The sequence below is a fragment of the Mustela erminea genome, chromosome 13 (genome assembly GCF_009829155.1).
Source record: "Mustela erminea isolate mMusErm1 chromosome 13, mMusErm1.Pri, whole genome shotgun sequence".
Lineage (NCBI taxonomy): Eukaryota > Metazoa > Chordata > Mammalia > Carnivora > Mustelidae > Mustela > Mustela erminea.
This window is the reverse complement of record NC_045626.1, coordinates 2,243,441-2,269,252: the sequence shown is the minus strand read 5'-3', so window position 1 is coordinate 2,269,252 and position 25,812 is coordinate 2,243,441. Positions and strand designations below refer to the sequence as shown.

The 25,812-nt window shown below is 55.7% G+C and overlaps 1 protein-coding gene and 1 long non-coding RNA gene across 10 annotated transcripts in view; one reads left to right on the top strand and one right to left on the bottom strand.

Annotated features, from left to right (window-relative positions):
* Positions 1–25,812, bottom strand: part of MBP (myelin basic protein) — a 103,198-nt gene that overhangs the window by 55,364 nt on the left and 22,022 nt on the right. For 3 of the 9 annotated variants that reach the window (XM_032310288.1, XM_032310289.1, XM_032310290.1), the window contains exon 3: positions 10,488–10,575. The exons of the other annotated variants lie outside the window; for them this stretch is intronic. In XM_032310288.1, the coding sequence (XP_032166179.1) occupies positions 10,488–10,575 (88 nt within the window). The remainder of the gene's footprint in view (positions 1–10,487; positions 10,576–25,812) is intronic. 9 annotated transcript variants of the gene reach the window in all.
* On the top strand, positions 11,412–13,742 carry LOC116571856. Its single transcript, XR_004278018.1, has 3 exons — positions 11,412–11,883; positions 12,752–13,161; positions 13,469–13,742. It is a non-coding gene; the product is annotated as an uncharacterized LOC116571856 (long non-coding RNA).

Here is a 25,812-nt window from a genome sequence, read left to right as displayed (position 1 = left end):
TTCTGTGTCAATGGCTTAGAAACGGCCCTGTTTGAAGAGCCTATGCCGGTGTGTGCAGCGTATCCCAGGGAGAGCTCCTTGACTGCGTCGAAGGGCTGCCGATTGTCCCAGGCCCTGAAACCTTAAGGACCATCTCCCGGAAGCCAGGGAGCGCGTACGTAAGATGTGACTGTGTTCCTAGCATCCAAGCCCCTTGGCCTCTGCCCTCCTAATCTGCAGGGCAGTCTAGGGTTCCCCAATTTTCTCTTTGTTCTTGTGCTTCCCGTCCTTACCCCTACGCAATCACAGATACTCCTTTCTCTCATTCAGTTTTGATGAAAATGAGGAGGAATGACTTGGGGGACTACAGCACCCCTGCACGAGGAGACGGATTCCTATGTAGGGCAGAAGCCGGGACCAGAAACTGCTGTGCAGTGGGAAATGCCGTGGTGGGGGTTAAAGCCCAAGTCCTTCAGGATAAATGTCCTGTTCTCTCCCAGCAGAAGAGCCAGGACAAGGCCACCGCACTCCGTGGACCTCCAAGCGCTGCCATCCCCACCACACCGAAATACGAAAGCGCTTCAGTCTTCCGTCCGGGCACCAGCTGCCGGCGGCAAAGCTGCCAGGAAGCCCTCCAGCCGCACACCTGCACACCTGCAGCAGAGCTCGCGGGTCAGAGCTTCGAGGCCCACACGGCCTGCCCGCCGTGCCCGCACACACACAGACAGACCTCCACCCACGGCCTCTGAACCAGCTCGGGGTGACGCGGGAGACACCAGCCCCTGCCCCCATGTGTGCACGTGCGCCCGTTGAGTGTGTGCGCGCATGGGTGACATGCAGAGTGCATCAGGTTCCACGGCACTGTGGTTGGGGCCGCATTCCAGAAGGACGGACAAATCTCGTCCTAAGATTCCCCCCAAGATCACACAGCCTTCTCGGGGTCCCTGCTGTGTTCACTTCACAGAGCTGCCCGTCACCCTGTCTGTCCACCTGTGGTAGGCCACACTCTGACACAGTGTCACGTTCCCGATTCGGGACCGCGAGATATGACACCTGCTGATGGGTCTGGCTCCTAACAAAGCTCCCAGGAAAAAGAAACTGAACATCAAGACATGATTTTTTGAAGTAACTTTAGAAATGTTTCAGCTAGAGGCAGAGTTAAGACCCCCCCTTGGTGTTAGATATGGAGAAAGGTAAGAGTGCCTTTACGTACACTTCATATAATTTGGAAAGTCTTGAGATAAAAATGGCTCAAATGCACCGAGTCCACCTAATGAAACATTCCAGTTAGGACGTGCCTGAATGACCTCGACTTCACTAGCTGCTGAAGAACACGCTCGAGTCTGTAGCCCCCCGACCTCCCGGGAGCCCACGTCTCTAACTGCCTCCGATCTCCCAGGAGCACGCGTCTCTAACTGCCTCTGCCCTCCAGAATGCTCGAGTCTCTCACGGCCTCTGACCTCCGGAGCAACAACCTCAATTAGCAGCCCACCTGCCACCACCATCACTGGTATAGGAAGTCACCTGCCAGACAGCCAGGGGACCGCTTCTCTGGATCCGGGCACGGATGGGGAGGTTTGGGAGGCCCAGCAGGGACATGCCACTCAGAGCAAGAAGCCTGGCCTGAAGCAAGGGCCTGCCTTTCATTCGACCCTCTCGTGTCTGCGAGCCACGGAGCTGCAGGGCGGACCGTGAGGACAGGACCACGAACAGCCCTCCTGACACATGACACGTCGCAGTTCCAAGGAGAAAACCGGGCGGAACTCAACTGCGAAGCGGAGTTCGGTCACGGCCGCGGTGTGCACGGGAGCGGGGTCAGGCTGCGTGATGGGGAGGGACAGCTGGAAGTCTGGCTGCATTTGGCCCGCGGCGCTGCTAGACCCAGAGTGTACCGTGCTGTTTCATTTTCCTTCCTAAACACGTCATTTCTTCAGTTTAAAAAAATACCAACAGTATCGCCCTTGGCGGAGGCGAGGAAGCGGTTAGGCCTGCCCTGTATGGATTCATGGAGGAGACACGCAGCCCTTCCCTCAGCAGGAGAGGCAGAGGGAAGGTGAGGGCCACCCCCGAGCCACAGCAGCCGGGACAGGTGTGCGCGAGCGCCGCTCTGCCTGCCGGCGGGTCCTGTGCGCAGGCCCCAGGCGTCTGGTCCCGGGGGCGGAGGCTTCAGGAGGGGACGGTCCACCACCGCCCTGCAGCCCCCGAGTTCACTCTGCGAGTTCCGGCGGCGCGTGAGGCGGAGTGGGCAAAGGCAGCTTGACTCAGGGAGCAACGTGGCGCTGTCGAACGGGAGCCCGGGGCCGGCCAGCTCCGCAGAGCAGCGGGTCCCATGAAGGGGTCCACGCAGGGAGGGTCATGCCTCCCTGGGCCTCAAGCTGGGGCCGTTGCTGGCCACTGGCCGAAGCCCATCACAGTCGCCACTTGTGCGGTTGTAAGGTCTGTGTTCCCTCTTTGTTCTGGAAGTCTTTCAGTGTCCTATTGTGGCCCGGATGGCCTCAAGTGACTTGGAGCCACCGTTTCAGGGTGAAGGCCAGGCCCAGCGGGCTCAGTGCGGGCAGCACTGTCAGGCCTCTGTGACTCCGGACACCCGGCAAGCTCGTCATTCCCCCCTGGAGAGAGCCTCCTTGGGACCAGAGTCCCCTCATGGGATGGGCTCTGCCAACGTGGGTTCCCGCAGGCGCCCCCTGGCCTCACTCCGGTGCAGCCGCCGGCTCCTCACTGACCTCACCTGTGCACGGCGCGGGGAGGTGCTGGGAACGCGCGCCCACACCCGCCTTGGAGAAACCTCCCTCAGCCCTCCTGGACCCTGAGCGCGGTGACTCTCCACTGCCTGAACTGGGGGGGAAAGAAGCCGCTGGCGGGAGCCTGCCAGGACGGCTGGGGTGGCCTCGGAGGGTGAGCCCCTCCCGGCACAGGCACCTGTGTCTGCAGGGCCTTCCGCCCCTCCTTGCGGTCGGGGAGGGGGGTGTCCTCGGGGGGGGGGTTCTGGAAGGTGGGGGCAGCCACTCCCCATAGGGGCTGTGTGGCCCAGGGTTCACCATTACAAGGAACTTACATGGAAAAACCACAGACCGTAACCAAGGACAACCGTTTTTACGAAAACGCTGGAGTGAAGGCAGTCTTAGCAATTCCTAATGTCAAAGGAGAAAAGAGACGCACAGACTTTCGGAGATATGTTGTCAGTGGGAAGAATGCTTACCCACACCAGCCTGCGCCCACGCACCCGTGCAAGCCCACGCACACTCACAGGCACCGGGAGCACGTGCGCCCACGTTCTGATGCACACTGCTTCCGCGCCGTCACTCGCTCATCAGCGGCCCCGAGCAGAGCTTCTCACGAGGAAACAGCTCAGGCTGAGGACACATTGTCTGGGTGGCACAGCTCCCTGAACACGACAGTCTGCAAGTCTGCCTCAGAGGAGAGGAGAGGACAGGGCAGCGGGGGGGTGGGGGCCCTCGGATCACGGTTTGGTCACCAAATGCTCGGCAAGGAGACTGGTGCCGGGGGTGCAGACAACACACCGTGGCAGAGCTGGCGCACGGTGGGAGCCAAGCTCCCGGCAGCAGGAGGCAGCATCTCTCCATCTCCCATCCTCTGGGCCAGAGACGGCCATGTGCCGGGCCTGTGGGCTGGGGTCACGGGACCATTTCTGGCCCATCGAGCCTCAGTGGAAGTGATGGACACTGTCTTCCTGCAGGGTATCTCACCCTCTGGCTGCCCACGCCCGTGCACCCCCTGCCCCGCGGCAGCAGCCTGGGTCCCTGAGTCACTGCTGAGGGAGACCTGCCTGACCTTGCTGGACTGTGACAGCGAGCCGGACATGGAGCTCTGAGATTCTGGTGCCTGTTTGGTGGGTGGGCGCCGTCCTCCTATCCTGTCCTAACGCAGCTCTTTTCTAAGTAGGCTGGTCAGGAGACATCTCACCGAGAAGGAGACATTTGGGCACAAACTGAAGGGGTGGCAGGCTTGCCACCCAGATGTCGGGGGAAGAGTGTTCCAGAAGGGGGGCACAGCCCGTGCAAAGGCCTGGTGCTCCAGGAAGAGAGAACGGGGGGGGGGGGGCCCGAGGGAGACAGGGGAGTGTAGGAGGTGCCATCAGAGGTGCCTGGGCCCTCAGGGACCCACAGACTGTGGCAAGGGTGGCGGGGCTCTGGCCAAGGAGGGGTGTGCACTGGGCTGTGTGCTCTGTGATGGTCTTGAGACGTGCCTGGATGCAAGGGCAGAGGTCTGGATAGAAGCAGGAGCCAGAGGGGCTCCTGGAATCATCCAGGTGAGTGCCTGTGGGTACGTGGACCACGGTGGTGTGGGGGTCAGTGGGTGAGTGCCTATTCCACGAGCCACACAAGCCTGCTAGGGTCCCCGGAGCATTAGCGATGATCACTGCCTCTGGAAGAACCCCGGCAACACCCCTCCCTGTGGCCCACGTGGCGGAGGACAGAGAGGCTCCGGACAGCCGAACAGGTCAGCTATCTCCGGACACTGGCCTTTTTCGTCTCTCCCAGTACCCCCACATACTATTAAATATCATGTTTCTCTGCAGACTATTCGAGGCGGGATGGGTTTCCCTGGAGAGGCCAGACTTTCCGGGACAGGCATGCCTGGGTGGAGACAGCGGGTGGACGCGCACACGGCCCCTGCCTCCTTCCCAATAAGCTCCCCCCGGGGCCACTTTGCTTGATGGCGTGTACTCCTCACAACGACCCGGAGGTCAGTTGTTAGCACCCCCACTTGCACGGGACACCTGAGCCTGGATGTCATCCCAGACGTCTGGAGTCCACACGCCGAGTTACTCGGGGATACGGCCTCACCGAAGTAACCGAGGGCCGGGATGTTTGTCCAACAGCTCATGGGCCGGTGCGGGTGGGGGGGCTGCTGCCCCATAGAACCAGACCTCCCACGGCCCTGAGCACCCACACTCACTGCAGGGGCCCTCAGGCACTGCCCCCGCGCCCCGGGCCACCTGCTGGGTAGCAGCTATTGGCCAGAAAGGAGTCCGCCACCAGAAAGCAAAGAGGAGCACCCCCCAGGGGCTGCCTGGGAACTACAAGGAGGCAGTGCAAATCCTGGCAGGTGTGTGTGGGTTTCAAAGATACAAAGTAGCAATTCACAGGCAGGCAAAGCACAGAATAATATGTCTCCGGTCGTGCCCCTGTTTTAACGTATCTGTCAGACAGAGACATGAAAGCTGCTTCTGTCCTCCAAGGGCCCCCCACAGTTGTGTCCTGGGGGGCGCTCAGGGCAGGGCCCGGAGCAGGAGCTACAGTCTGGTCTCTGTGGCCTTCTGGCCTCTGTCCTGGCCAGCAGACGCTCATCTCTACATGGTGGGGAGGGGTCAGACCAGCGGCTGTGACTCTGTGATTTCTATCTGCCCCAAAGACACACTCCATATTGATTCTGTCGCTGGCCTAGATGTGAGTGACCGCTCGGGCAGCAATCAAGCCATCATTAGCAATAAATTAAAGTCAGCATCCACGAGTCGCAAGGGCAGGCCGCCGAAAGCCATTCTTGGAGGGCACTGACGACCTTGACAGAGGGACAGTTAACGAGAGGTCCACAGGAAAGCACAGGGTGGGTCGCTGGCCTTCAATTATTACTGAGGGGAGACAGAATCTTGTATCATCATGACTGTTTCTTACTAATTTTGTAGCTTAGTCTAGTAATCAGGATTGATCAAATAGAAATAATATAGGAAATAGCATCTCAAAAAGATCTCCTCATGGAAAGGTCCTGGAAACAAAAAAAGCAAAGTTTTTTTTCTCAATGCTGTACGAAAATTCCCAGGGGGTCTGTCTGTGGCAGAGAGTACTTTCCAGACGTGGCAGCGCAGTTCCTCCCGCCCCTCCCCATCCAGAGGGGCGTCCACACCCCGGTCCCTGGCAGGGTTCGAGGGGTGTGCATGGGCCACAGGACAGCGACGAGGTGAGGCCACAAGTGGGACATGTGCCTCACCCAGCGCCAAGGTGGGAAAAAGCCCACTGCCCGGTTTATTGTAATTTTCTTAGGAAACTAGTCACCACAGCTGCCAGGAAAGTGCCCTGCGGTGGCGGACACCACATGGTCGTCTGTGATAAAACCTGAAACGAGAAAAGATCTTACAACTGGCTGAACGCAGCTGGGCATCCTCGGACGACCGCATGCAGACCCCCTCTGCCGGTCCCCGTGGGGGACAGGGACGGGGTGCCGTACAGGTACACATTTGCAAACCTGCTCGTTCGCTCTGGGAGGTTCTCTTATCTCCCCTGCTTACCTGGGAGGAGACCAAGACACGAGAGATGAGGGCCCGGGCACACACACCACAGCTAACGCGCAGCTGCACCGCCTCCCACGTACAAGGAGACATGGAGACACTGAACACACGGGCGGGGTCTCACTTTCCACCGGCGCCACTGGGACTCTCCAGCTCAAACTATTAGCAACCGCCGTATGGTTCACGTGTGTGGTCGTTCCTGACTCGACCTCGACTGTATGCTTTCCATGTTTTACTGTCTGTGTGTTCGTGTGAGCTAACTGAAGCTTTGTGAGATGAAGGCACGCTTATACAAGTACAACCTCTTAAGTATAAACGTGTGTATAAGCGTGCCTTCATCTCACAAAGCTTCAGTTAGCTCACACGAACACACAGACAGTAAAACATGGAAAGCATACAGTCGAGGTCGAGTCAGTATAAGCGTCAGTGTTGCCAGGATGAATCCTTTCTTGCTGAACACTAGACATAGATAATTCCATCTCCGGTATTTGAGCGCTGAGCTGGTGAAGGTTTTCCCTGTGAAGCTCCACAGGAGTCTGTCCCTACAGGCCGTGTGTGCCTCACTTAGCCATGGGCGCCGTTACGCACCAGGGCAGGGAGGCGATGTTCCCATGACCCTGGGGTCCTGCAGCTGGGATCAAGGTCACCAGATGTGCTGGGTACTCATCCCTTCTGCTCTGACTCTGGAGATGTGGGTCGTGTCTACAAGGAGCCATACTCATTTGGAAAGAGCAGGGGTGCCCTCTTTTGGGGATTTTGCTCCTTTGTCACTATAATTTAGGGACAGGCTTCTGCTGACCTCAACTGCCTCACCTGCCCTTGTTTTGTGGCTAGTGGACTCTGGACGGAGGCATGGTGACCGTTCTGCCTTCCTTGCTGACGGCTTTACAAATGGTGAAGATCGTGTACGACACACGTGTGGGTGCATGGTGGAAAACAAACAAACAAAAAAGCTCAGTAACTGGCCAACCACAAAATGACCTGGTTCCCCAAAGCTCAGACAAGACACAGCTCTCTAAGCTACCATGTTTTCTTCCTCTTTGGGTAACCAGGCAAACAGTCCTAAGTATAACCACACACTGTCAGGAAAAAACATTACAGGAGGAGACGCAGAAGTGTGCTCGAATGAGTGAGTCATTTAAACGAAGAACAATCCTTCACTGGGATTTTCCCATGAAATGAAAAGGTGAAAGTCTTCAGGGCATTGCCAAGTACACGGCTGGCTCTGGCCTTCACGGAGGCTGGGGAAGCGTGGCTGGTTTTAGTCGTGCGCTCTGTGACTGTCCGCCGGCGGCTCCAGGTACCTGCCAGTGATCTGCCCCTGGCCGTGACCTCCCAGCCCCTCTGATTCCGTCCCTAAGCCAGGACTCTGACCACCTGTGGGACAACAGTCTTTCCTGACATTCGCAGAGACCTTGAGGACCTGGATCCTGTAGAGATCTGTCAGGTAAGGATAAGGTCCATGCGTCTGACACGCGGACAACGTGATTGCCAGGAGCTTCAAGATTATCGCCACCTGGTTGCTAATGACTCAGGGTTCATAGAACATCGCGAGGCATGGGTTTTTTTTATGGTACTTGGGTAAGTTTTGTCTAGTCAGGGAAATGGGAGGCGGCTGCTGACTTCATCTGGACTGACATTCGCACAACACTTCATAATTTAAAAAAAATCTCAGATACATCTTCCAAGATTAGGCGGCCACGATCGACAGCCAAGATCCACTGAGATTCTTTTTCCCTCGTCACTCTGCCCTTTTGGACCGGGGTTTCTCCGGATTCTAGGACAGCATCAGGAATGGTGGATTATCCCAAGTTCAAGAACAGATGCCCGCAGTCCCGCAGGAACTCCTGGTCTGTATTAGTCAGGTCCCCATGGGAGCCAGCCACCCTCGCTCAGGGTCACGTGCTGTCAGGTGGCCACACCTCACACCTCCCCGCTTCTGTGACTCAGCCTGGATTCAGGGAGAGCTGCTCGTGGCGTGAAGGTGACCATCAGGGATTGTTTCCTGACTGCGTGAGGGCTGCGCACCATGACCCCCACGTAAGTGTGCCCAGTGCTCTCACCGGGGAAGTCACAGGAAACTACCCAGGCGGCGTCTGCTTGTGCCGCTATACCCCTAGTCGTATGGCCTCCGCATTTCCAATACTGAGAAGATTCACAGATTACTCATGTGACAAACACAGGTTCGTGCCAAGATGGAAACGTGAGCACAGTCACCCGTACGCACGGCTCCGTCCCCAGCCTGAGTATCCACTGAGAGGGCCGCAGGGGGCCGCTTTCGGAAAATCAAACCGTGCTTGTGCCGACTTAGGGAAACACGTATCACAGAAGACCCTTCTTGCCTGGCACTATGTCACAAGTGCATATGCACACGTGTGCAGAGTGTGTCTAAAAGGAACAGGGGGACAGACACTGTTGTGAACGGGCCTGAACGCACATAACCAGGGGAATAATGAGGAAGATGATGTTTGCTTTAAAGTAAGTAAGCTTAGCCAGCATCCTTCTAGAAGGTACCCTTGTCATACAGGAAACCTAGAATTGGACATTTTTATTCTGTCGTTTGCTTTTATGTGTTTAATATACATACGGAGTTGGAATATGGGAGCAGAGAGGCCATCGAGGGAAAGAGCTTTGCAGATGGACTTGATGGAAACCATCGACACTCAGATGCTCCATTCAGTTCTGCAGACAGCCTTCCCTCTGCATTCAGAGCTCCTGCGGTGGCCTCAGAGCTCCTGCGGTGGCCTCTGGCCTCACGTACTGGCCGCTCCTCCCCTCTGGTCCTCTGGCCTTGAGGGATGGGGGCCCCCGCTACGGGAAGGCAGCGGACAACACTCGGGCTTCACCTCCCCCTGCCCCCCCCACTGCTCACCAAGTTCTCAGGAAAACCAACGTGCAGCTGGTGTGAGCAGTGGAATGCCGATTCCTCTCGCACGGACCCCACTGGCTGCCATAAACTGGTCTGCATTGTTTTCAGCCTCTGCGCCTCTGGGTTATGCTGAGTTTCATGACAGTTTAAGATGTCGAGGGAGCGGGCAGTGGCACTCCTGTCCTTACTGCGTTTGCTCAGGACGGAATCATAGAAGGGAAGGGATTTTCGAAAGACAGCAAACGCATCGGAGATAGGAAAGTGGGACGGCTTTTCCTGCCAGGGAACTGAAAGGACCGAGAAACCCCTTACTCGAGTAAGCAGCGACCAGGCTAGGGAGCGTGGCGAGGAGGCCTGTCGGCTGTGGGCGTCACAATCTGCAGGCACAAGACACTGCCCAAGGGACATTCCCTTTGGTAGCCAGGAAACGGCTCCCTTTCCCTCTGATAGGCCAGCGAGCCCCCTTGGTCTGGGCACGCTCCAAGCTGCCCCTTTGTTCCTACAGCTGTGGGGGTTCTTGGAGGAGAACAGAGCAAGGCACGCGACAGATCTGCATTGCGTCTCACTCAGCCACGTGATGGTGGCAAGTCATGGCATACCACAGTCCCATGGGAAAGGTCATTTTTTTTTCTTTCTTTCTTTTTTTCTTTCTTTCTTTTTTTCTTTGACAGACAGAGATGACAAGCAGGCTGAGAGGCAGGCAGAGAGAGAGGAGGAAGCAGACCCCCTGCAGAGCAGAGAGCCTGATGTGGGGCTGGGTCCCAGGATCCCTGGGATCATGACCTGAACCAAAGGCAGAGGCTTTAACCCACAGAGTCACCCAGGTGCCCAGGAAAGGTAATTTTCTTAATGTTAAAATCAAACGAGAAGGCACTGGTTCTTTCTCGGAGGGGAGGAAGCAGAAATGCGGCTGAGTCGTGCTGCCAGCGGGCTCCACAAAAAAGTAAACTTTTATAGAAAACGGTTATTTTCAACACCTCCTGAGTCATTCTTTGTGGTTGAAATATCTAGGCTCTGGGACAGTCTCACTTCCTCTAATTCTGTTTTATAGGCCCCGTTAGGTTTTCCACCCACAGTGGTCAAATAAGTAGAGAAATAGTGTACAGCTCGGCTACACCTGGAAAGTCTCTGGAGTCTACGTACAAGACAGCACAAAGCACAGGAACAGGAACTAGACGGCGACAGCTGTCACTGGCCACCTGCTTGGTCACGCCGGGGAGGACAGATGCGGGAGGCTGACCAAGGGGTCTTACCCATATTCCTACGGCCTCTGCATTTTCAATACTGAGAACAGACTCACAGATTACTCAAGTGACTAAAAACTTAAAACTTTCCCCAAATGCACACATCTGTGCACAAGAAGCCCCGGCCTCCGGTTTCCCGGTCACATACCGAACACCTCGTTGTCTTCCGAGGCCTCCCGGGAGAGCTGGCGTATGTCCGTCTTCTTGTCAGACTCTCCCGCGCTGCTCTCTCCGTCCTGGAAACAAAACAGAACAAGACGCTCTCTTGAGATCAGGACCTCTGTCAACGAGACGGTTGTGATACCCTTTCTTCTTAGAAAATTCGCAGTTAATCGCCGTCCCCTGCTCAACGCCCGGCTGTGAGGGTCTCCGGGTGCGGGTGGGCTTTCTGCAGAGGCTTGAGCTCCCGCCTCCTTTCTCTGCCTGGGCTGCAAGCACTCCCTGGGCCGTGGGTTATTTTCGTACAGAAGAAACGGAGTAGCACCTGGGATGAAGGGCACTGGCCGGTCATCATGCCTGTGCTCTGGGAGCCGAACCGCCTGGTCCCTGTTTGCGGTGCGGCGGGTGGACGCATGGGAAGGCGCGGACTCTGAACCGGCCTTCCTTAACTTCCACTCTCGGCTGCCTGGAAGCCAGGCAGGGCAGCCCTGGTGCCAGAAGGGGGCCCTTTCGGGGGCAGAAACCCATGCTGATGTCCCCACGGCACCCGGAGAACACATAGGAGGGGTCAGGTGCCACCACGGGGCTGGGCTGCCCTCTGGCCTCCCTTCTCCTCTGTCATGGAGCCCTACCGGCTGCACCAGGCGCATGTTCGTTTTAAGTTTATATTTTAAGGTTATAGGGTAGATGAGATTTTAGTTTCTTCTTATTTGTTTACTCAATTGTATCTCATTAGTGTGACACGGAACGCAACGGCAAAAGGCCCTGCCCAGGGCACAGCAGAAAGGACCGCCCCTTCCCTCCGCATGTCCCTGCCGACCGCCGCATGTCTGCACCCCTCCGTGTCTCCGCGCCGCCCAGCGTCTCTGTGCCCCCCGGCATCTCCGTGCCCCCTGCATCCCCGTGCCCCCCCCGCATCTCCACGCCCCCCCCCCCCGGCAGGTCCGCATCTCCGCCACCCAGCGCCCCCGTCAGGCCTCCCGGCGCACACTGCTCTGAGTCTTGCTTTGGTCTGTAACAGGGAACGCTTGCGGTGGCTTCACGCAGCCCACACGGCACCATCTGACCTGCCCTCGTGGCCACAGCGTACCCTGCACTTGGGTTACTCCCGCGAGCACTGCCACCACGCTCTTGCCCGTGACCGCTGACCTGGTCTGCGAGTCTCTCAGTTATGACCAGCACCGCGGGACTCACGGGCCACAGGCACAGGGCGACATGCCCAGGCTCCGGCGCCCCTTGGCCTCTCTCTGGCCTCCACCCTTCTCTGAGTCACTTTTCCCAAGTGTCTCTTGTTCCCTGAGTCTCCAGCTAGGACCGAGAGACAGGTGTCCCTCCTGCTGTACATTCTCCTTCTGAAGAGCGGGACAGGCACCGTCACCAGGGCTGTAAGTTGGGGAGCCAGACTGCTTGGGAGTAAACTCAGGCTTGGCTTTTGTTTATTCGCTGTGTGACGTTGGACAAGTCACTTAACCTCTCTGTGTGCTTGGGTTCCCTTTCCTACAAAGGAGAGGAAATAGTGACATCGTATGGTTGTGTGCTGTGGTGGTAATGGCGGTTAGGAAAGTTAGTATTTGCGAGCACTCTGGACACACTAGGCACACAGGAACTGCTCTATGGCTGTTTGTTAAGTAAAAACGGAAACTCTGGGGGAAAAGGTGACAATCCTCCCCTCTGCCTTGGCTCTGGCACCTAGCTGCCTCCCCCCTGGCTTTGGCCTGCTCGGCTTCCCCGCGGCCCTCCCTGAGGGACTCCCGTCCTTCCCTGTCCGATCTCTGGGATGCTGCGGGGGGCACGTGGCGCCAAGGGCCGATGCCAGCTGCAGGGGTGGTGTGAGTGCAGGGAGAGAGATGCTCCTCATGAAACCAGCGGGCGGTCCCCTGAGCCAGGACTGCCCGTCTCTGGACTCGCCCCTCCCTGGTCCCGGGGCTTTGAGGGGGCTTTGCTGCTTGCAACAGAAGCCGTCTTGACGAACAGGAGTCGTCTCGTGAGGAAGCCATCACTTCTTACTCCGTCAGCGGAAAGCCTGATTCAGACCAAGACAGATTCCCGGGTCGGGACAAGCACATGCAGGCAGCCAGCAGGTGGGAGAGAAGGCGAGGCCCAGGCGGCAGGGGACCTCGGTGGCCCTGGGGAGGCAGAGGCCAGCCCTCCGGATGCACAGCAGCAGCCTCTGCTCCCCAACCCCCAGGTCCCGCTGGAAGCCTGAATGGGGAACATCCCCCCAACCAGCATTTGTAATCTTGTTCCCACAAGTAAATTCGAGCCAGCGTCATGAGGCGTGTCGATAACAAACACCGGAACATGGGGGGGTGGTCTGCTGTCACCGGCTGGCCAGTAAGCTAGCTTGGTGGTTCCCGAGCTGAGATCCAACGGTCTCACCAGTAACTACTAACAGAGACCAGCGTGCTCCGGGTCACAGCGACTGAAGAGGTAACAGCGGGACAGGAATGAGACGGCATTTTCTAGCGTATTGGCAGCACTCAGGAAAAAGCAACTTCCAGTGTCGGGGGTTCAGGGAAACAGGAAGTCTCCAGGAACCGGAATAAACGTTCACAGCCTCTTCTGTGGGACAGAGGACAACAGAGCCAAGCTGACCCTCTACCTGGAACAGCCCTCCCAGCCTCCTGCCCTCGGGGGCCAGGCGGGGCAGAGGGCGGGGGAAGGTATGTGGGGCAAGGACCGCACCCTGCCCGGCCCCTCAGCTCCCCCTCCTCCTCGCCGGGGGGGTCGGAGCCCCTCCCCACCGCAGACCCCCACGGACTCACTCCTCTCTCCCCATCACACTGCAGAGTGTCTGAGAACAGGGACCTTGCCTTATAGCCCTCTGTCCCCAGACCTTGCCATGCCTGACACCCAGCAGGTGCCGGAGAGAAAACCGTTCAACTGTTGTGTTTAAAATGGGTAACTTCTGCTTCAGCAGGGGAAGCCAAACGTGGCTGACCATGTCTTTTTCCATATCTCCCTATTTAGTTCTGTAGGAGAACAAAACTTGAACAGAGAACACTTCTGGACCGACTGTCCCATCAGCTGGAGGTTCATGTCCCACGTCCCGGTGTCACGGCCCGCTTTGAGGCTGACCTCAATGTCCTATTCTTCACTTAGTACAAAACTAGGATTACTGGAGAAGCAATGCCATACATTTTAGCTGCTGTTTTTATTCACTGCAGGTGCATTCTGTCAAGCATCAACATCTAAAATCAGGTTCCCCCTACGGTCCGTGGTGTCTTCCAGTAAGAAACGGTGACACCTTCCTTCCTGGGGTAAAATTCCAAAAAGTCTCAGAGATGAGAGCAAAAGCTTGATATTTAAAGTGAATCGCCCCGCCGTCAGTGACCGGAGGCCGATGACACAGTCACACAACCTCGCCATCTCTGCACCACCACAGTGGGCGACGAGACGCTGGCACTGCACCGGCGTGGACTGCTCCCCCGCAGCAACCCCGCGCCCGCCGTCTCTTCCTTGCAGGGGCCCAGGGGGACGTGTGGATGTGTGAGGACCGATGGGCCCTCCTCCCACCTCCTGAGCGATGAGCCCGCGGAGTGTGCAGGAAGGACACGTTGCCCTCAGACATCCACTGACTAATTTCTGTCCAAGCAAAAAGTTTGTTCTGAGACCTGATGCTGCTGCTCCTCCACAAACAGAAAATGCATCCTTATGTATAACACCTTTCCAATAAACAAAATGCCCACAAGCAAAACAAACATAGTCAAGGTGATGTGTGTCAAACAGAATAGAATTTTCATGGTCAAGAAATAGCTGCTTCCTGTAAATGACAAAACACAGAACATTCAGCTATGCCAAGAGGGTCAGTCCCCGTGATCTGGGACCCAGAGTGTCACTGCGTGTGTGACTGCCAGTGTCTGAACGTGTTTCAAGAAACTGTGGGACTCTCAAAACTCAACTGTGGGAGTCTTATCTGGTTTGAGTTCCCTGATTGTGTTCTATTCACTCACTCAAGTTCACGGCGCTGGAATGCAGTCCTCTTAGCGGACGTGGTTCACCTCCACCAGCCCCGACACCATCACAGCGCCGGGGGCCACACCTGAGGCTGTGCCTCATGCACCCCGATGTGGGGAAGGCAGCAGCTGTTCTGCTCCTGGTCCAGTCTGGGGCTTTCTGGGACATGCCCAGGACCCGTCTGGCTCAGCACCTTCCCGGGAAGGCAGCTCTGTGCGCCAGGAGAGGGGTCGGCCGCATGGATGGAGCCTGGCGGAGCTAGAGACGCCTAAGGGATTGTCACACAGCGGTGGTCGGCGTCTCTGCCGGGGTGACCCGCAGCTAGGACCACTGTGCTTCCCCGCTGTGGGCTTCCCAGTCGGCAGAAAGACGTCACATGGTCCCCACACACTCAGAGTTGGTGACAAGGATCCATGGACCAAGGTCCCTGGGCCTAGGATGAGCAGGTGAGAGCAGCGTCCCTGACCCTACCCCACAGGACCATGTGCCGCGCGGGCAGGTGACTGAGCCTTCAGAAAGGGAGGGCGGCTGGGGACAGGCCCGGGCGGGGCGGAGAGCGTGGCGATCGCTGGTCCGGGGCTCGGGATGCAGAGACCGGGCTGCGCGAGTCAGCGGCCGACTGCCGGCGACCCAGAGTGTCTGCAGGAAGCAGGACGGACTCTGACGGAAACTTGTTCCCTCCCGCTCTTGTATTTTCTTTAAGAGGCAAAACATTCTTCAGGCTCTCACAATCAACCCAGGCCCTGTGTGGGCCGGCTGTGTAGACGTGCAGTTCCAGCCCTTCAAGTATGTCTCCAAGAGGCAACTGCCACCAGCACAGGGGGCAGCAGGCCACTGATGAGGTCCTGCCCAGCCACGCGGTCCGGGGCGAGTGGCTCTCCATGCACTGGCACCCACGGAGCGAGGCCCAGACCACCGCTGTCTCATGTGGGTACAGAAATCCTGCTGTTCTCGTGACGGAGAGGGGGTGACACATGCATTTGAAACCATGAAGTCTGGAAGTATCCGCACAGGAAAGATTCCCGAGCATGAGGGTGTGGATGTGAGAGTGTGTGTGCATGTGTGTGTGAGTGAATGTGCATGTGTGAGTGTGTATGTGTCTATGTCTGCCTGTGCGTGCGGTGGAGCGGGGGGTAATATAAACAGTTCTTATAAACTGTGCAGTAATTACTCAGCATTTTTGGTTTGTTCTTAAAAATAAAAGGATCAGGGGCACCTGGGTGGCTCCGTGGGTTAAAGCCTCTGCCTTCGGCTCAGGTCATGGTCTCAGAGTCCTGGGATCGAGCCCCGCATTGGGCTCTCTGCTCAGCAGGAAGCCTGCTTCCCCCTCTCTCTCTGCCTGCCTCTCTGCCTACTTGTGATCTCTGTCTGTCAAATAAAACAAATAAAATAGTTTAAAAAAAATAAAAGGATCGTCCTTACTGTTGCTCTAGGCTGGGTTTGGATAAATAACAGATACTAGCAAAACACGGTGAGCTTTCAGGGTCAAAGCAAAGACCATGAAGAAAGATGAAAACTCGAGTCACGACCCGTCTCAAAGGCATGTCCCTTCTTATGCGGAATCAGAGCAGAATGGGGATATCAAAGCAGAAGGGCAGGTCTGAGTCTAGACCAGGGTCTCTCCATGTGACTTCCTTGACACTGTGGGCTGGGTCAGTGCTCGTGTGGGGCGCAGCTTTCCTGTGCGTCGTGGGACGTTTCGCAGCATCTCCTGCCTCTACCCACGAGATGCTCATGGTACCCTTCTGCTGACAACCAGGAATGTCCCCAGACACTGAAAAAATGTCCCTGTTGGGAGAAAGGAGTCACTCCTAGTTGAAAGCCACTGTTCTAGACAAAGGGAAGTATTTGAGAGGGACCGATAATGACAAATCCATGCGCTAGTGTGTTTGCTACCAATAAATTCTTTATCAAAATACTTTTTAAGTCACCAAAACTCTTTTGAGTTTAATTTGAGAGGAGGGACAACATGACCAGAATAGAGACCTGAAGGTGAGAATTAGATTTAATTTAGATCAAGTGCCCCAGTGTCAGCGGCTCTTCGATAGGAGACCAGAGCACAGCCACAAAGATACTACAAACTAGACTTCATCAGAATTTAAAACTGGGCTGAAACTGATGCCATCAAGAAAGTAAAACAACAACGTAGAGGGAGAAAATACTTTCAAATCATCTGTCTGATGAGGAACCAGTGTCCAGAATATGTAAAGAGCACCTACAATTCAACAACAAAAAGACAAAACACCCAATTTTTTAAAAATGGGCGAGATTTTGAATAATTTCTCTATAGAAGATGTGCAAACGGTCAATAAGCACAAGAAAAGGTGCCCCCACATTATCCACTAGGATGGATGCAAGCAAAAAGACGGACAATAGCCACTGCTGATCAGGGTATGCAGAAGTTGAAGCCCCGCCACTGCTCTAAGTGGTGCAGCCACCGAGCAAGACAGTTGACTGTAGAGTTACCGTGTGACTCATCCAATCCACTAGCAGTGTGTGTCCACGGGAAACGGACACGCACGTCCACACAAAACTTGCCTGGGGGTGTTCACGGCAGCACATTCCTAACACCACGTGGGGGAAGCAACCCCAACGCTCCCCGGTGAGAGAGCTGGCAAGAGAGTGCTGCGTCTTCTGGCAGCGGAACATATTCGTTAACAACGGGCACCTCCCCGTGGACAAGCCCGGGAAACGCCGTCCTATGAACGCAGCTGGTGGCCAAACGCCGCGGGGCAGTGACACAGACACGTCCGAGAAATGTCCGGAGCGGCCAACGCTAGACGGACTGGAAGATGCTGGTCCTGGGGCCCGGGGGTCGGGGGAGGGGGGCGGGCAGGGAGTGCAAGCGGGTGCCGGGTCTCTTTGGAGGTGACGAATGGGTTATAGAATCAGGCCGTGGTGCCGGCTGCACGATCCTGTGACTATGCTAGAACGTCCCAAGCCGTGCACCTGAGACGAGTGAACGTTATGGTGTGTGATTTCGCCTCAACAGGGCTGCTTGTTAAAGAACAACAACGTGGCCCAGGAAGCCAGGACCAGGAGAAGCCCGGGCAAGGAGCCCTTCCTCGCAGTAGCTGGCTCGTCCGGTGTGGGGACCCCATGGGACTCAGCACCAAGATCCCAGATCGGTTTTTTGAAATGTGGGGCATGAAAATTTTGGAAGAATTTATTCTAATTCCTAGGCTGGCTAGTTCTCCATCGGGTGACAGTGACTAACCTGAATGAGTTTATGAACAGAGGCACCGAAAAGGCTTTTGTCCAACCCTGCGGAGCCCAGAAGGACAGAACAATGATGTGACCGCTCCGTGAGGTGTGAGGTCAAGGCCAGGGCTCCTCTCCCGGACCCGTCCGTCGGAATGGCATCCGGAAAACACAGCGAGCCTTTCTGATGACATGAGTACATGAAAATCCAGGTTTTGCTTTTTAAATCAAGAGAGTGTATCAGGAGAAACGAAACGCGTGTCCACACAGAAACTCGTACGTGAGCTCTTGCCCCCAGCAGGGGTCATTCAGCTGTAAGACAGCAGGAAGCTCGGGCGGACACAGGACGCCGTCCACGCCGCGAAGGCAGCCCAAGAGAAAGACCACACGTCACATGATTCTATTCACGTGAAATGTCCAGATCAGGGAGACCCAGGGACAGGAAGAGACTCCTGGTGGCCGAGGGCCGGGGCACAGAGGCTGAGGGGAAACAGCACACGCGCTCTCTGGGGTGAGGTCAATATCTAAAATTGTTGAGACTGTCCCGTGTGTCTGCAAACCTACTGAAAACAACCGGCCCGTGGGCTCTCAGTGAGTGAGCCGTCCGGCCTGGGACTCACAGCTCCAGAAAGCGCGTCTGAGAAGCCTTCAGAGGTCAGCGCGCAGGCAGCTCCCAGGGGAAGGTCCCAGCGTCACGGCAAGAGACCTACAGCTCCGAATTCGAGGTAGTTTACGGAGCCATCCGCTTCCGGAGCGGCTCGTGTAACGACTCAGTGTCCACACCACCGTCTCTGCCAAGACCGCTTTGTAGTGTAATTAGGACTGCGGTGCTTTTCAAATACCGACGGCAAAGACATGAGCTCAGAGCTCGATTTAAGGGTTGACTTTGAGAAGTCGCAGCAAAACAAGTATTAACTTGCGTCACGGTAAAACTGTTTATCGAGGCCCGTTGCGTAACCAGACATACTGGCTTCTATTTTAGGAACACAAATATGTTGGCATTTTTTTCCTGGAAGCTACTGCTCGATCCGCTGGTCCAGTCTTAAATAAGGAGAGTCACATAAGGAAGGGTGTGAGGGGGAGGGGCAGACAGGCACAGGGAGAGAGAGGCTGGCCGTTCAGGGCAGCTCCCGGAGTTATCCGTAGTGAACTGCGCATTCAGTTAAAATGCACTAAAGGTAATTCAGGTAATTAAGACATTCATTCAGCTCAAAGGGATCAGTTACATTCCTGAGAGCAGAAGGAGGGATGGAAAACTCAGACCCTCTTAGTTTGAAGCTGAAAACGTTTCCTTTAGTTTTATGTCATAAAAACCTCAGGGTCCTAGTTAACTCCCCTGAACATGGGACCCTACCGGGGCCGCACGCGCTCCGGTATCGGCCTGCTGGGAGGCGGATGTGGTGGAGAGCAGCGAGGGCTGACGGTCCTGTTTTCCTGACTGTGCCCCGCAGCCCTGGGTCGCTCAGCACCCTTGCTGCGAGCGGTCGTGTGGGAATGGTCGGCCTCACGGGGCTTCTGTGGGCATCCACGGCCCCTGGGAAACCTGCTCCACGGTCCGGCCCTCGGCTGGCAGAGTCCACACCATCAGCCGCCATCATTTATTTTACAAACCTTTATCTCCTGTTTTCCATACCTTAGGAAAGGTGGAAGTAAAATCATTCTAAGTAAAAAGCAGGTTTTAATGAGCATATTAATGCAGTAAGAAAAAAGAGACAGATCCCCCCCCCCCAAGAACCTGCATTTTGGTGCCTTTGCTCTAAGGGAACAAGCTGGCACTGCCCACGGAATCACTGCTTGTCTCTGCAGATGCTCTGTTCAAAGCCGGACGCCACTGCGCCCGCGACCCGGGCGCAGACCTGCCTGCCCCAGCGTGCTCTCCGGGCTGCAGGAACAAAGCCGGCCGCCTCCTGTCTCTCCTCATCCAGCACCAAGATGAGTCACGCGCTCCATGATAAGATCAAGTCCTCTTCGAGAATTTACATGCACAGGGGCTGAGAGGTCCAATCACCGGGAGCAGTACGACGGATCCCTCATTCGGAAAAGGCACGTTCAGGAGAAATTTTGTTTTTCAAGATACAGACCTTCTCTTGTTTCATAATTCAGGATAAAATTAAGTCAGAGTGTAGTCAGATGAAGATAAGACTTACAAAAATATTTTGAAAAACCTCTTTATGGAGCATGTAACTCACCCTACCAGGTCACGTGGCGGCGGAGCCACCCAGGACGGGAGTCAAGCGGCCGGCTTCTCCCGGGTGCAGGAAGCAACTCTTCTGCCCCGAGCACTGCAGAAACTGGGACTTACAAAGAGCACCCTCTGTCTCTCTGCGTCCAGACCACAGTTATAGGCTCAGGAACAAAAACATAAAAACCAAGTTTGGTTTTCTTTTAAACACTAAAGACTTGACAAGAAAAGCATGAAATTCAACATTCCTAAACAGAGTAACTAAATATTCTGCATTCCAGCAATGAAATGAAGAGACTCTGCGTTTTAGAAATGGCTCATCAGAAGGAAGTGTTTATTAATGCTCTTGGAATAGCGTACAAATCTCGTTATACCTCACTTTGAAATGCACTGCACTAAACCACTTTTTAAAAGAACTAAAATGGTCCTGACGTAGAATAGCAGGGCAAAAAAAGATTTTGCATTCAATTTATTTACTCTGGTGTGTGAGGGGTGGTCCCTATAGCTCTTTTATTAATTTGATACAAAAAGAAAAAACCCCAAGATCGGTGATTCTGGATGCAAACCACACTCAGTTCCACAGCCATTGCCAGTGAGAACCAGGAGTGTCTCGCGCACGGTCTGGAGGCGAGAGGGGCACCACCAGCCCAGCACCCTCGGTGTCGGGGGACGGAGCGGCAGGACAGCGAAGGCAGGAGCCCAGCGTTCAGAAGACGCACCTCAGATGCCCGATCCTGGTGGCCTTGCTTCATACCGACAAGGAGGCGTCCATTTCTTCCTCCCTGAGATGAGCCTGGGCCAGGCGACTGCACCCTGTCAGGCCAAGGGCTCCGGAGTGCTGGCAGTGTCTGACAGCACCCCTGCAGGGGAACAGGAACAGGGTGTGCAGGGGCGGGGGCAGGGGAGGGGTCCCTCCTGCCCTCGGTGCTGGGGTCCCCAGAGGGGTGGCTGCCGGGGGCCAAAGGCAGACATATTTCGGGAGTCGAAACTGTCATCTTTATTTATTTATTTTTTAAGATTTTATTTATTTATTTGACAGAGAGAGAGATTGCAAGTAGGCAGAGAAGCAGGCAGAGAGAGTGGAGGAAGCAGGCTCCCTGCTGAGCAGAGATCCGGTGCGGGGCTCGATCCCAGGACCCTGAGATCATGACCTGAGCTGAAGGCTGAGGCTCAACCCACTGAGCCACCCAGGTGCCCCAAAACTGTCATCTTTAAGTGAAGCATCTGCCTTCAGCTCAGCTCATGATCTCAGGGTCTTAGGATCGAGCCCCGCATCGGGCTCCCTGCTCGGCGGGGAGCCTGCTTCCCCCTCTCCACCTCCCTGTGCTTGCTGCCCTCTCTTGCTATTTCTCTCTGTCAAGTAAATAAAATCTTAAAAAAAAAAAAATTAAAAAAGCGTCTTTCTAAAAAAAAAAACCACACACACACACAAAAAAACACCAAATAAAAATAAATAAATAAATACATTTGACTTTGAGTGCAGAACGGCATCCCTACCTCCGAGCACAGAACCCGGGGGACAGCAGGGCCCAACAAGCAGACAAAGGAGAGGCCCAAACTGGCGCGGTTGCTCCGCGGTCAGGGCTGGCTGGACGCCCCAGCCCCTCTCTTGGGTGAGGAAACCAGCTCAGAGTGGATGCTGGAGTCTCAGGCAAAGCCCCTGGGAGAAACAAAAGGAACCCAGCCTTGGGGGTGGGGAGCTGCACAAGGACAGTGACACGGCAGCTGCAAGTGGGGGTCCGGGCTGAGGCCAGGGCCAGTGAGAGTGGGGGAGGGGAGGTGCTGCCTGCCCAGACGAGGGCAGCAGGTGCAAGGTGGCCCACGCAGGGGGCAGGAGGGGACAGCCTGGCTGGAGGGAGAGAACGTGCAAGCTGTGCTGGCAGGGCCTCTGCTCCAACACATCCGGAAACAACACTGGAGCTCGCCTTTGCTCTGAACTTGGAGACGCTGGTATTTTAAGTGTCTTACTGCAATTATGAGGCAGCACACACCTCTATGAATAACCGCGTTGTCGTAATCCTACGGTGCCACGTGTGCTTAATGTCATTACCGACTTGCCTCACTTCCTTCCTTACGACTTGAGCTTGGTTACAAACACCTTGTGCTGAAGTGTGATTAAGAATGCATTAAATGAGAGTCTGTTTTGTAAGCATCAAAAGCCGCAGAAACATAAAAATGAATTTTAACTAGGCTTTTCTTTAACGATATGATAATTAAATTAATGAAGGCACCAAGTTGCCAATTAGGAGAACGACACGTTACAATCCCCCAAGTGCAGAGCAGAGCAGGAGAAGGCGTGCGCGCAGCCGCCCAGCGCGTCCCCCGGAGTCTGGGGCTGGCGGGCTCGGAACATCGCACCCGCACCCTCAGAAAGATAATTTTACACAAACACAGTCCAGCACAGAAAATCTCTGGCTTCCAAATTTAAACTTCAAAAACCACACCGCTAAAGTCACAAGCGAGAAAAGACAGGAGACAACGTTCTGAAAGTCAGACTGTTCAGTTCGACGTCGTTAAAAGGACTGTAAGAGGATTGTACTGAGTATCAGGAAGTCCTTCTCCTTACTCCTTAAGAAGCTGGGAGTCTTCCTGTGAAAGGACAGGTCTTCCCTGTCAGCGACCAAACCGAAGCCCTCTGGAGACGGAGGGACGCAGCGGCGCTCCGGAGCCCCGGCGCCGGCTGACCAGCGGCACTCGGCCAGCAGCTGAGTGAGCGCCCGTGACCACGGCAGGGCCAGCTGGGGGTGGTGACCACAGGACCTCTCACGCCTCCCAGAGCGGCCGACATCACCAGCGGCCCGTGCGGGACTCTGCCCAGCCATCCCCGAGATCACGTTCTCAGCCGGTGTAAATCCAACACGGAGCTTGAACACTGGTTCCTGCGCCGCACGCCGTGAGGAGCGTGCTGCTTCCTCCTTACGCACCCGCCGAGGGCCAGATCTCGGACCCCCCCGCCCGCTGGACCCCCGTCCCTGCCCCCGGCCCCGGCTCTCTCACCAGAGCTGAGCCTCACGCACCTGGGGGCGGAGGAGATAGGGAACAACAGAGAAAGAAGTCAGAAACGAGGAGAGAAAGCCCTGTGCGTCCAGCTAAGAACAAGATGAGACACAGTCTGGTCTCATGGGAGCGCCGGGCTCCTGTCTCAGGCCATGGGCCGGCCCGAAGCCCAGGGAGGCAACCCGTGACCACAGAGAGAAGGCAGGGCTGTGGGCCGGGTGGCCTCTGGTGCACAGTCTGCCCTTAGTTTTACACAAAGAATCATTTTACTGCTACATTGTTTCTACTTAATAACCTGTGTTAAATTATCTCTTACACCTAAGAGCTGCTGTGGCCCAAAGATAGCAGTGGCAAACTGTGGCCACAGTTTCTGATGGAGACTAACTTTGCAAACAAGCCTTTGGGAGCCTCAAGAGCCAGAACATGAGCATCTCTCGGGGTCAAGCCCAGAAAGCAAAGCGGGAGCCATCGGGGTCCTGAGCCTGAGCCCGAGGCCCCAGTGTGGCTTAGGGAACGGGTCCTGCACAGTGCGGTGCACGGCCACGTCCGAGGTAAGGGGGGCCAGGAGGGGGCTGAGCATGCGTGATCGCGCGAGCGCGCACACACACACACACACACACACACTCCCGGCCTGGCCTGCGGACCCCACGCAGGTTTATGCTGCCTGGGGCACTGCTTCATAACCAGCCCAGTGTTTTATGACGGGGTGTTGACGGGTGGCTTTGTTCCTTGTTACTAATTACACCTTATTTATGTCTTTAGTAATCACGTGTGTTTGTAGACTTGTTGCCGCCCCAACTGACAAAGGTGTGAGCATTCTCTTGTATCAGATGAAACAAACTACCCACTTCTATTCTTAAGCATCAGAATCCAGCTTAGGGTCCTGTCTCTCGGTTGGTCCTAAGGGCAGGAGCACTGCTGACTCAGCACGTTCTAGGCTCTGCTGGGACGTAAAGCTTAGTCGGACGGTTTTCTAATGTCAGTAACAAATTCTGCATCTCGGGACGCCTTGAGGGGCTCCGTCAGTGAAGCCTCTGCCTTCGGCTCAGGTCATGATCCCAGAGTCCTGGGATCGAGTCCCACATTGGACTCTCTGCTCAGCGGGGAGCCTGTTTCTCCCTCTGCCCCTCACCCTGCTTGTGCTTGCTCTGTTTTTTCCTCTCTCTCTCTGACAAATAAATAAAATCTTAAAAAAAAAAAAAATCCCACATCTCGAAAAGAAATGTCACCAGCATCCCCAGCGGCGGGCGCTGTGGCCATACCCCCCAGGGACAAACCCCGGCTGGTGGGTTCCATGTGTTCCGCCTTCAGAGGCGGCCCTGGTTCTCATCAAGCACGACAGGACAAAAACTAACTGTGAAAAGGTGTTTCACGTTACCTTCTGCGACCTGTCCTCAAGTCAGCCACAGGCCCGCTCAAGAGTTTTCCAGAAGTAAAATAAAAAGGTTATTGACTATGACAGGTTTCAGAATGTTTCTTTCCGAGGGCGTGTTTACCACATTATTTTATTTCTCCTTTTCAGGCGCTCGCTGCAGTTCTTTCGGGATAAGTCGGGAGAGTCAACCGCAGCGTGCGTTAAACCCTGAAGCCATCCGTCCACACGTGTGCTGTTGTCCGTGCGCGGGGCTGAGCTCTGCCCCGGGTGGAGCACGGGGGACACAGAGCCTCGTGCTGAGCGGGGAGGGGCATGTGGGAGCAGGCGCACTGGTGGCGGAAGCGGAGAGCGCCCTGGCGCCCTCCTGGACAATTTCTGGTATGTGTGTGTGTGTGTCCCTGCTTCTCCAAGGATTTCACTCTCTGCATCCAGTTGGAGCTTCTGCGTGAAACTCAGTGACTCTGAGAGAGACCAGAGTTCTTTTCATAGACAAAATGGGTGGATGCTTGGTAGGATTTCAGGAAGTCTGAGAACCAAGGTGACCTGGACGGAGGACCCAGCGGGCCGCGCTGCCCCTCCATACGCATGGCTATTGACGTCTAAAGTATTTAAGATTCAGTAAGATTTAAAATTTGGTTCTTCAGGGACTCTAGCCACAGATCACCTGCTTCTTGGCCACCTGTGTCGGGAAGGTCGTCCCATGGTCCACAATGGGGGCGGAGAGGATTGCTTTTTGGTGTGTGTGTGCGCGCGTGCGCACGAGTGTGAGCTAGAGAGACCCGGACAGGCCAGGGGATACAGAGTGAATTCTGGAACTCTGCAGAAGACACGCTACCATGGACGCCCGCTGGAACCCCACTAAGGATTAACTCCACGTGGCTGAGGTGTTTCTCAATCTGGTACAGGCCTGTGAGGATGTACCTTCCACTTTCCAGATCCCTAAGCTTCTAAACAGATATGATTCACTTAAGAACGACCTGAGTTCTCAAAAAGCTTTCTTTATGCGACTTGCCCAAGAAAACAGAAATTACACACATATGGGTCTAACAGCGGCCCAGGTGCCACAAGCCCATCAGAAAGGTAAGTATTTCCGGGTGAATTCAGCACCCAGCGGCCCCACAGCCCCGCCACACGATGCTGCAGGCTGGGGTTGGGGTGACTGCAGGAAGTGGCTTTCTCCGTAAGTCCACTTCCCATTCTGCAAAACAGCTGTGGTGACAGCGTCACTTTGCATCAGAAGTGTAGGAGGACGTGTGGCATCGGGAGGAAACCGCGCCACAGTGTCTGGAAGACTGAAAGGCTTGGGCTCGGTCCCACCATGCCCTTCTCCCCATGGCACGGACAGCACCCTGCCGGGGTTTGCAGGCCGTCACCCGGCCCGGGGCTGGCAGAGGGCGGGGTCCCCTGGGCACACTCCCCCATGGGCTGTGCGGGGAGGGGACGCTGAGGGCACGGCTGCCAGCAGAGCTCGCATGAGCTGGGCCTTCAGTGAACCTAATTTCTGTGTGGGGAGGAGAGATGACAGCAGAGGGCCTCTCCCCCTAATGATGGCTTCAAACAGGATGACTTCCCACTCCCAGGCTGGCGCGGCCAGAAGAGAGG